This window comes from Siniperca chuatsi, linkage group LG12, assembly GCF_020085105.1.
Source record: "Siniperca chuatsi isolate FFG_IHB_CAS linkage group LG12, ASM2008510v1, whole genome shotgun sequence".
Taxonomy (NCBI): domain Eukaryota; kingdom Metazoa; phylum Chordata; class Actinopteri; order Centrarchiformes; family Sinipercidae; genus Siniperca; species Siniperca chuatsi.
In genome coordinates this window covers 4,247,475-4,258,492 of record NC_058053.1, presented here as the reverse complement: position 1 = coordinate 4,258,492, position 11,018 = coordinate 4,247,475, and the positions used below count along the sequence as shown (strand labels likewise).

The 11,018-nt window shown below is 40.7% G+C and overlaps 3 protein-coding genes across 4 annotated transcripts; 1 reads left to right on the top strand and 2 right to left on the bottom strand.

Annotated features, from left to right (window-relative positions):
- The first annotated feature begins 174 nt into the window (after positions 1 to 174).
- On the top strand, positions 175 to 4,193 carry ormdl1 (ORMDL sphingolipid biosynthesis regulator 1). Its single transcript, XM_044216309.1, has 4 exons — positions 175 to 328; positions 1,442 to 1,621; positions 2,799 to 2,950; positions 3,214 to 4,193. The coding sequence occupies exons 2-4, from the start codon at positions 1,448 to 1,450 to the stop codon at positions 3,347 to 3,349; spliced, it is 462 nt and encodes a 153-aa protein (XP_044072244.1). The 5' UTR covers positions 175 to 328; positions 1,442 to 1,447; the 3' UTR covers positions 3,350 to 4,193.
- A 1,309-nt stretch (positions 4,194 to 5,502) lies between these two features.
- On the bottom strand, positions 5,503 to 10,913 carry adat3 (adenosine deaminase tRNA specific 3). Its single transcript, XM_044216306.1, has 2 exons — positions 10,781 to 10,913; positions 5,503 to 6,690 (listed from the first exon to the last, which is right to left on the bottom strand). The coding sequence occupies exons 1-2, from the start codon at positions 10,790 to 10,792 to the stop codon at positions 5,620 to 5,622; spliced, it is 1,083 nt and encodes a 360-aa protein (XP_044072241.1). The 5' UTR covers positions 10,793 to 10,913; the 3' UTR covers positions 5,503 to 5,619.
- alkbh6 (alkB homolog 6) lies at positions 7,849 to 10,909 on the bottom strand. 2 transcript variants are annotated; one of them, XM_044216308.1, is made up of 2 exons: positions 10,781 to 10,909; positions 7,849 to 9,101 (listed from the first exon to the last, which is right to left on the bottom strand). In XM_044216308.1, exon 2 carries the CDS (start codon positions 9,094 to 9,096, stop codon positions 8,392 to 8,394), a length of 705 nt encoding a protein of 234 aa, XP_044072243.1. In that variant the 5' UTR covers positions 9,097 to 9,101; positions 10,781 to 10,909; the 3' UTR covers positions 7,849 to 8,391. The 2 variants fall into 2 exon arrangements, with proteins under 2 accessions (XP_044072243.1, XP_044072242.1); XM_044216307.1 differs by lacking the exon at positions 10,781 to 10,909 and adding an exon at positions 10,181 to 10,743.
- Positions 10,914 to 11,018: the final 105 nt, after the last annotated feature.

Here is an 11,018-nt window from a genome sequence, read left to right as displayed (position 1 = left end):
TACTTAGAAACCCAGCTTTCGGTAGGATTGCGATAACAAAACCAAACACAATCAGGCTCTAACTAACCCTAACTTTAAACACATGTAATCTAAATGTTAGCATAACCACCTGTTTCGTAGAGCATGTTGGGGGCAGGACACAGCCTGAGAAGTCAACGCAGGGCACCAAATACCTCGGTGCTGATGACTTGAAACCACTTCTACTTCCGCTCGGGTCAGTGTACGACGTGCTGTCTACGCTTGTGAACTGCACACATCAACAAGGAGATAAACCATTTCTCTCCATAGCAGTTGCTTCTATAAATACCTCCACTGCTCGCTACTACCTGTAAGTTTGCATGCTGGGTGTTTGGTGTTACACTTTCACCACGTAACGTTACTTATTGTTTCTTATTTATGTAATGACGCTGACCAACTTGGTTTAGAATAGTGGTGGTTTGGTCCGGGCTATGTACTGAAAACGAAGTATGTCCAAGGGACGTCTCATGTTTACACATCTACTTAGCGTTAGCAAGGCAATATATACATTAAATAAGAGATAACATCGGTTTACATTATGTAACTAAGAAGTGTTGATTTCTGTTCAATCAGTTTGATTTCATGTTATCTAAAGGTATGTTAACAGTCGTGCAGTTTGCTGTAGCTTAGAAAAGTAATCAGCAAATAGACTAAGCCAGTGACACTGATTTGAGCACCAAAGCACGAATTATTTGTATGATTATTTATTTATATGTAACTATAATCAAATCTTGTCTAAAGATTATTTCCAGTAGTTTCAGTCATTCTGTCGTCGCACATACTTACTTTCTACAAGTACTTGTTTGGTCTTGTTATCAGACCGAATGTCTCTTACTTCATGTATCAACTTTGAATCTCTATCTGTCGACTGAAATGAGCAGCAGTATCCCAAATGTACATGTTACACTGGAGTAATTGTGGACAGATATTTGGCTAATTGTTAGGGCTCATGTCATGTTCGACTGAGACTTCACAATCTGGCTGGTACTGACAGCTGAATGTTGGCATGCACCGGGCCTGGTTGGGAATGTGGAGGAAAGTCACCATTGCCTGTAATAACTGCTCGTTTACGTTTCAGCCTGGCGCACAGGGCAATGTTCATTAAGATTGCACAAGGTGCTTTTTTTTGTTATCACATTTAGACTTGTGGGTAAAGTGCTACTATGGCACTTAGGTAGTATCATTTGCTTATATAGAAAATTGTAAATGATGCACTTTTGCAGTCCTCTGCAGGTAGTGTATTTACAAAGTATGCCATTTTCGGGGCTCTTTAATGTGTTACAGGATTTTAGGATTAAGAGCTTGTATAAGTTATAGTTTGTCTGACAGATGGAAGAAGGAAAGAAAAAATATAAATGTTGCACAATAGTGTATATTGTTTAGTAAATATATATATATATGTTTATATATTTTCTGTTCACAGACCAGAATGAATGTGGGTGTGGCACACAGTGAGGTGAACCCAAATACTCGGGTCATGAACAGTCGAGGGATCTGGCTGACCTATGCGCTTGGCGTTGGAATACTTCACATTGTGCTCTTGAGCATACCCTTCTTCAGCGTGCCAGTGGTGTGGACTCTAACTAATGTCATACACAATTTTGTAAGTTACATCCTCACGCTGTCAGTGCTGCTCACCAGGCCAAACCAACTAACTAGGTCATTCAGATTATTGTCAGATCACTCTCCGATCGAAACAATCATTTTGATTTAAGGGTGTTTTACATAATATTTTGAATATCACAAAGTTAGTTGTAGCCTCAGAAGCCAAATGAATCTTGCATGCGTGTGTAGCCAAACAGCCTGGTGTATGTTACCTTCTGCCTTGCCTGTGCTTGTTAACATAAGCTCTATTTTGGGGAGGCTGTCCTTGTGGCAGCCTGACGCTTGACCCATTATGATAATTTCCCCACTCCACATAAAGTCTGTACACAAAACTGACCTTTCATTGTTACATGGCTGGCCTTAAATAAAGAAATAAAGTCGATGTTGTGTGATATCATCAAGTAGTGCAAGCCCAAAGCAGTTTACAAGGATTGTGTATCACAGCCAACACGGGAGGCTATTAACAGTAACGGCTAAGGTCTACTATAGCCTATTGTTTTCCACACAATACAACAGCAGTGTGCTGATTATGCCTTGGCCGTATGTCAGCATTTTAGTTTTATTACTTTTCCCTCTGTAATGCAGGTTTTCCATTTAAAGCTCTCTTCCTGTGTTTTGACATAGAGGCATGTAATTGGAAATAAGTGTCATTCCCAAGATAGCTAGCTTAGCAATACATCTGCATCACCCCTTCCTTTTTTTTTGGCTCTTGTATTTATCAAGGGCTCAAGCAGCACAAGCACAAAGCAGGAGCTGTGTTGCTTCTGCCTCTGCTCTGTCTGCCGTAAACACTCTGTAGCTCAGACACCCAAAACTCCTGCAGCAAGTTTTTTTCTAGCCAGGCTATTGTACGACAGCCAGCAGCTTTACATACTGTATCTGCAAAAAAAAAAATATCTGTGAACCAGTCTAAGAGAAATGGTCTAACTACTCTTTTACATTTCAATTTCCATATATTGTAACATTATTCCAAACCTACAGTATTTTATGATGACTCCAAATTCAAATGAATTGTGACAAAATGTTGCAGATGTTTTTGGACATCAATTTCATCCAAATATAATGGAGAAAATTATATGAAAACAGAAAAGCAACTCAATTGAATCAGTCTGCTGTGGTCTTGTTCTTTACGGACTGCAATGACTGCACTACTGGCTGTGTTTTTGTCTCTACAGGGAATGTATGTCTTTATGCATGCAGTAAAAGGCACACCTTTTGAGACCCCCGACCAAGGAAAAGCCAGACTTCTTACACATTGGGAACAGCTTGACTACGGCGTGCAGTTCACGTCATCTAGAAAGTTCTTCACCATCTCCCCAATCATTCTGTAAGTATTAGATATCCTGTGATTCTATGTGATGTTTTATAGTTTTATCAAATCCTAGGTCATTCACATTGACTACCAGACCTAAAAAAAAAAAAAAAAAAGGGGGGAGGGGGGGGAAAAGCATTTCATCATCATCATCTCTAGAAACGGTGATCATTACAACAGCATCAAATGTTGTGGAACAGTCATGGAAACTGAAATTTGTTGTATAAGAAGGATTTCATGGTTCATTTTTGAATTCATCCGTCTGTTTTGCTCCACAGATACTTCCTGGCAAGTTTCTACACAAAGTATGACACAGCACACTTCGTCATAAACACTGCCTCACTTTTGAGCGTCCTGATCCCCAAGCTGCCACAACTACACGGAGTGAGACTTTTCGGCATCAATAAGTATTAAGTTATTGTAAATGCTGTGCCTCATAGCGACAGAAGTTAATTCCTGTGTAGTCTGTACCACTGATGTGTGTACTAAGTCGTACAGTTTGTGTAAACATCACTGTCGTCGTTTAGATATATCAGGTTTAAGATGAAATGTAATTTAAAAAAATTAAAAAAAAAAACATGAATAGGTTTGTAGATGACAGGATGCTATATGCATTACTAACTTATGTGAATATTATTTAATGATGTATTTTTGGCCTGCATACACCTGGGCTGGCCCAGGCGATCAGTGAGGCTTTTGGTTGAGTTAATTTTTTTCTGTCTTTGCCCTCAATTTACATGGCAACACAATGAGCGTATGAGACTGTTTCTAGCCACAAAGATGTCCCAAATGTATTTTTCAAAGATGTTTACTTCCTAAGGGGAGGAATCTGTGGCTCATTGTTTATTGGTACACTCTCATTTTGTAAAGGGTGTCAAACTTATTCATGCTGAGTGAAGAATGGAATCATACTTATGTGCATGATTTCCTTGGTTTGTGAATCATTTCTCATTTGTAACTCAATCAAAACAGGACAGGCTTTTTTCGTTGTAGTTTTTTTTTTGTGTCAATGTTATGTCCTGTATGTTAAAGAAAAAGTCTTGTATGTAGAAATGAGACAATTATTGTTGTCAGGTTAAGTGTTTACTGAGGGAGGTCTACAAGCGTCTCTGTGATAAACTTACATCTATGTGGCTGCTCTTCAGATTATGAATTTTTGCTATCATCAAGGCAGCTAGTCATGCTTTGTTTGGCCATAGCTCATAGTGCTCTTGATATTTCTTGTTCTTAATCTTATTAAAATGTTTGTGCCCTCCAAGTGTTCCATCTCTCATGGTTGTGTATTGCATGGTTCCCAAAGATTATGGAATTTTAGGAATGTAATGAGACTTTTGGGTACTTTCCACAAAGGAAAAGTCCGTTCATTTTAGGATTCTCTCAGATTATCATGGAATTTTACACATGGTTTGGTTTACAGATGAGTACAGAACATATTTTACAACTTGCGCCTTTGATGTGAGCTGCTCTCATAAACTGTATGGACGGTAGAATACTCAGCTATGGCGGAAACCCACCTTTTGACCTGAGAACACTGACAATCGTAGGCTTAACAGGAAAGGCTTTAACACCTGCCTAACCTGGGTGTTGAACCCACGCACAGTAAATGATGTAATGATGGAGTATTACAACAAATTGCACAGGAATAACATGAAGAAGCTTGGACAGTCATCAGAATGCATCACATTTATCTGAAAATTAATTTGTATACCACATAATTTGAAAACAAACATGCTTGGCAAGTTGCTGGATACTGTCAGATTTCATATAAAAAAATTAAATCTTTAAAAAGCAAGGAGATACAATGTCACTACGTCAGTCAATTGCAGAGGCGTACCACCTGCCGTTCTGGACCTGCATTTCCAACAAGGACAATAATAGCTTCTCCAATCTTGATACGTCAAACTTTACAAAATCTTCAAGATAAACATTAGTCGTTTTACAGCCACCAGCTGAATTGTAATTCTTTTTGTTTTAGGTGGTAATAGCTGTAAAAAAGCTGAAAACCTCCAAGACACACAAAGAAAGCAGCAGCTATAAAAAGAAAAACTGCAGCCAGCTGTGACGTCCATTGCCTCCATGTGTCAAAATGGCTGCTGCTATTATGGTCTTTGTTGGTAGGTGGCAACATCTACACGTCTACACCTGCAGTTCGAAACTGCTGATTACTGCTTTCCTTTCCTGCAGGTGACGCAGGTTGGCATGTGTAGGACTAGTCTGACAATGACCAGATTCAAATCTGCAGCTTAATGCTGAATGGAAATGAGTCACTATTCAGTTTACTGAGCTGTTTTGCATCTGATTTAAAATAACAACAAAAAAAAACAAATGCTAAAAGCAGCTCTTCCTCCCAACTCATACGAAAGACATTTACTGTAATTCTCTAGTAAATTATTACAGTTTGTGTTGCACTAATGTTGTACCCAAAGTTAGGCTTCACTGACTCTCTTTAATCCTTCCAACAAGCCTGTAAGTCACAGTTAAACCCCCCCCCACCTAAAGGAAAGTCAGCACTGTAGTGGGAACCTTGTTATTGGTTTTCATCTACACACATGCTCTCAATACAACAATCAGGACATGATTAAAAACTTTATTTAAAATAAATGCTCGTGTAAAACATTGTTTTTTGATAACTAGAACTCAGAAATTTCCAGCTCCAGACCCACTGATGAAATCGATCAATTTAATTATCTACTTTCCTCTAAACTTTCCCTTTTGATGTGGTCGTCCGAACCGTTGAGATCCTCACACTGATTGCCTAAGACTCCTTTGTAAACCTCAAAGTGATGGTTCAAATCTTTCTGCGAATGGATTTTATATTTAGTCCCTAAGGCCCCGCCAGCAGAGGCAGTCCCATAGAAGACACGACCTATCCGGGAGTGTACCAGGGCCATGGCACACATAACACAAGGTTCTCGGGTCACATAAAGGTCGTACCCAGTGCATATGTACGGCTGAGAGCTCGCGTCTGCATCAGGAACCTTTTGAAAGGTATCTGAGGTTGGTGAAGTAAATCGGCAAGCAGGGTATCTGTCAAAAGAATAACATCCACCGCCCTGGCTCCGAGCCACAAGGTCAATGCAGACCATGACTGCGTGATGAAGAGGGTGGTCTCCTCTGCAGTCATGGCCCACTGCAATGATTCTCTCCATTGCTGGGTCGACCACCACGGCCCCCGCCGCCTCCATTCCCAACTCATTCCCTGCTTTGGCAGCAGTCAAAGCAGACGCCATGTACATGTGCATCCTGGCCTTCTGAGGCGGACTGAAGAGTTCTCCTCTCAGGGCGACGGTCACCTGTTTGTCCTCATGGAAGGAGGTGGGCCAGTGTTTGCTCGCCAGCTCAAACTGGGGTCGGGTCAAGGGGGGACGCGCAGGGACCTTAACCACAAAAGGCTCACCTAATCCGTCACGTCTAACTCCATCTGAGGGGAGCAGAGAGTCGATGCTGACCGCCCTCGTGTCTGGTGCGTCACTGACGAGGCACACGAGGACTTCCAGAGGGTGAGGGCTGGCCTTCTCCTTGACCGCCCGCACCCTCTTGATGTGCTGAAGGCCGTTCAACGGGTAGAGGCTGTGCAGCTCCCGGACAAGTCGAGATGTCTCTTTCTTGTTGACAATGGGTGCAGCAAACGCCTCTATCAGCTCGACGTCTTGTGACTGCTCATCTGACAGTACAGGATAAGCGACCCAGGAGTCGGTGTCACACACCGACCCCTTCCAGCGTTTCGTCTGTGGCTCCATTGTTTTGGTGTTCTCCTGTGAAGTATGATTTCACACCAAAGTGAAACAAAGTCAGTGCATTTTCAGGACAGAGCACATGATGACAAAGCCTTTCAGTTGTGCTGGACAGAAACTAAGCCTGGTCTATAGAATACAACAGCTTTAGCCCAAAAGACCTTTGTGCTGCTGCTTTGCATTATTATATTAACAGAGATCAGCCGGCAGGTTGTGTCCCAACAGTCTAGGCAGATTTTCTAACTCAAAACAAGAACAAGTCAGTTGTAATTTCAAAGATAACAGTGAACTTGTAATAAATACTAAACTCAACTAACTGAACTAATAAGTGACACACTGATGTTTTAATGCATTTTCAGAGTGTGATGGTAGATTCTTCAGCCATGAAGTATAGTACAGGAGTTTTTTGGTTATGTTGTTCTTAATTTCCGCAATAATGCTACAAAATTTTGTATCTGTGTCAACTGAAATGTGCTGATTTGAATTACATTTGCATGCTTGGTGTGGAAGTAAAGTGGATTTATAGTAGAGCCCAACTGATACTGGATTTTTAAGGGTTTTAACTAAGCCATAAATTGTTGTGACTAGGGCTGCACAGTTAAACGAAATATTATCCAAATCGCAATATGGCCAAGTGCAATATCCAAATCGCAGAAGCTGCAATTTTTTGATCAAGGTAAAATGTGCAAAAACCGCATTACAGTGAAGTACTGTGGTGCTGCAGAGATGCCCCGGCCTACAAATCTTGTTACAACAAATCTTACATCATCATGATTTCAATCGTTTATTCAGTGAAAATGATTATTGTGATGCAAAAATGATCATACCCACTAATCGCGACTCATATCGCAATAGTTATATATGTCAAAATAATCGCAATATGATTTTTTTACCATATCGTGCAGCCCTAGTTGTGACCAACATATGTACTCAGCAGGACATTTAAAAATAAAAATGTCAGTGCTCTCTGGTGGACAAACTATGGTGTCAGTTCTTAATTACCTCAAACATGTCTTCGGCATTTCTGTACTGCAATTACTTGGCATTATCTACCAGTACACCTGTTAAAAACCGAAATCAACCACGTATTTCGGCCATGTTTGTATATCAGTCAGACTCTTATTTGTAGCCCTTAAATAAATCCATAAAGTCAACAATGCATACACAAAGCACAACCAATAATGATTTCATATAGATTTTATGTATGTAGTGCTGAAACAAGAAGTTGATGAATCAACAAAAAATGATTAATAGTGTAAAAATAACACAGTTGGTGGTTACAGCTTTAGAATTGCATATATATGCTTGGCTTTCTGATAATAAATTGAATACTTGAATATTTTTGTGGCTGTTGATCAAAGAAATTTAAAGACACCATTCTTCTGTCGTTATTTATTCCTTAGATATTTGCTACATAGAGCCCATAATCCTTTTAAATTATTTGAAAGATGAATCCATTATTTAAGCAATTTCTAGTTGCAACCCTCTATGTATTGTCGTCTTTTATACTGTCCAGAACAGCTACTACAGCTCCAGAGGTACAGTGAGATCACTTGAGGCGGCAGATATTTAACAAAGCTAGAAGTGATCCATTATAGACACATGTGAAATATAATTCATAAAGCAGCCTGGAGGAGACTCCCATTGATATTATGCTTGATGGTGTCAGTGGCAAACACAGCATGTAGTACCACAACTTTCAGGTCAACATGCAGTCTTTCTTCATTTCCTCCCCAGTATAAGTTTTGTCTTCATCACTTTGGGTACATGTCGTATGGTCAGTGACACTCTGGTGCCTCGGGTCAGTGTCTCTCCTGGCAGGGCCCCGGAGGCAGACAGGTTCACCACCTTGTCTGTCAGCGTGTCCTGGCCGCAGGGCTGGATGCCATGAAGGAGACGCTGGTACATTTCGTCCTGCAGGATCAGAAGACTGCGCGGCTTCACCAGCAGGGAGAAGAGGAAGCGGTTCTCCTCTGTCTGCGGTGGGTCGTCCTCCAGGCTGCTGACGGGCGAGTAGAAGTCCAGGAGTGTGTGAGAGCCCAGGCTGATGGTGGTGACAGTAGGGTGGTACAGAGGGCCGTCTTCATGAGGCATAATCCCTTCTCCTTGTTTATACTCGTTCACCAACACATGATTGGCTGTTTTCCCACTGAATGCACCTAGAGAGGAAATTTTCTCGCAGTACGTCTGGAGCCAGTCAGGTATCTTTTCTGCCAGCATGCCTTTGGGATGTGGTAACCCTCCCCAGTTCTGAAGCCTTCTGCCTGACAGCTGAGTCCATTTAGTTTTCGGAGACTTATACACCTGCTCTTGAAGGTAGGACTCCTCATCCTCCGATATAAAACCTGGGATGTAATACACTGTTGGTGGGGCATCATTTACGACAAACTGCTTCAATTCCTCCAAAATACAAGCTGGGTGTTCCATGCCTCCTTTAGGAAAGTCAACATGAAATGCTTGTTAAAACCCAAGTCAAAAAAGTGCTATGCTGGCTAACCTCCCTGGTGGTGGCTAACAGGGAGTAAAGTGTACCACAGCCAAGTTTGATAACTACTACTAGAAAATGTTACTTAAAAGTCTAAAATACATGTATTAAAATGTACAGGCCAGGTTCAGGTTATCTAATTAACAAGCTTCTAATAAAATCTGCTACGGCAGGATGTCCCTCATCAGCCACAGCAGTCACATCACCATGTGATCCAAGGCATTTCCGTGTTATGTTCAAGGAAACAAAACAAGAAGGAAGGGTCATTACATCATCATGATGCTCTAATGCTCTGCTTGGTGCCAGTTCTATTGAAGCCTGTGGGAGAAGCGCACTGAAACTCAACATATCTACGTCTTGTGACCTTTGATGAAGACATTCCTGCACCGAATGGAAGCACACACTCCAGAGAACATTACTGACTGATTTTTTACAAATGTGTGCATTCATTTATTTGTTGTTGGTCTCCAAATAGTATCCAAAGATGATTATAGGCATACTAAATACATTTGTCTGGAAATTCTAAACTCAATATTTTCAAGGGACACTTCAGGTGCAACTTTTTTTTCGCCCCATTTGCCATGGTGAGCATTTTAATTTGACTCGCCAAGAGCCGTGTGTAGTATGCCTATAATCATCTTTGGATACTATTTGGAGACCAACAACAAATAAATGAATGCACACATTTGTAAAAAAAAATCAGTCAGTAATGTTCTCTGGAGTGTGTTCTTTCATTCGGTGCAGGAATGTCTTCATCAAAGGTCACACGACGTAGATATGTTGAGTTTCAGTGCGCTTCTCCCACAGGCTTCAACAGAACTGGCACCAAGCAGAGCATTAGAGCGTTATGATGATGTAATGACCCTTCCTTCTTGTTTTGTTTCCTTGGTTATGTTGATAGCATTAGCAACGTTTAGCTTCCTCCAACCCTTTACATACACTCTAACGTTATGCCTACAACACAAGAAATACAGTACAGACAGAGCGTCAAACAGTTTGTATGATCCATTACAAGTTCATTGACACCTATGAAATTGGTACTGATTTGTTCTTCTGCAGTTAAAAAGCCAGCCTGCGTCTCTGCGACAGAAAAATCCCAAATGGTAAAATCACGTAAATGGACGTAAATGGTGCCTTTAATGGTACTTTGGAACTCTGAAGTGGTAAAAACAATTTTTACTCTCATCCACATGTGCTTTTGGTAAGAAACATTACCAAAATGAAACTTTAAACTGCTGTTTTTTTGTGGTGATTCTTTCTATTTATCCCTGAACTCACCGTTGTCTCTCGATTTCATGACATACAAGAGGAATGTCAGTATGTTACGTGTTCTTTCAGTTATACCAAATCTTACATCAATATGTTGCCTATATACAACACTGGCTTTTTCCGCAAATGTCTCACCAACTCTGCCATCTTTCCCAACGATATACTACTTTGTTCTTGAGTTATGTGCCGTTTTATCTGATGTACCGCATTTCTGGTATCCGTGAAGGCAGCACAGCCATGGAAACATTTACAATTTTTGACAACGCCATATTTGTAACACACAGCACAGCGCCGCGAGCTACAGAAACTTCAAAACGGATACATTTTAACCACGAAGTGACACCAAATCAGCTTTACCTCTTTCGACATCAAAACGTTGATGAAAATACCGTTTGGTCAAAAAGCCCAGTTAACGTTTGCTGCACGACTCCATGCTTTCATGCTTGTGCAGCTGACTAAAATGTCCCCTAAAAGGAAGCATACAATTTTTGGACCTATGCTTTATTTTCTAAATGACTTTTCAAATTATTGGCTTTTTAAAATTAAACGTTTGACAGGTATATTGTTAAATTGATGGCCGATCTTTTTGTGTCTT

Bases quoted from the DNA above. Each gene is read 5' to 3' on its own strand.
- ormdl1 (XM_044216309.1), top strand. From the start codon at position 1,448: ATGAATGTGGGTGTGGCACACAGTGAGGTGAACCCAAATACTCGGGTC. The intron at 1,622-2,798 runs GTAAGTTACATC...TTGTCTCTACAG, and splicing joins CTAATGTCATACACAATTTT to GGAATGTATGTCTTTATGCA. The intron at 2,951-3,213 runs GTAAGTATTAGA...TTTGCTCCACAG, and splicing joins ACCATCTCCCCAATCATTCT to ATACTTCCTGGCAAGTTTCT.
- alkbh6 (XM_044216307.1), bottom strand. From the start codon at position 10,346: ATGTGGATGAGAGTAAAAATTGTTTTTACCACTTCAGAGTTCCAAAGT. The intron at 9,102-10,180 runs GTGTCAATGAAC...ACTTTCCTAAAG, and splicing joins AATCAGTACCAATTTCATAG to GAGGCATGGAACACCCAGCT.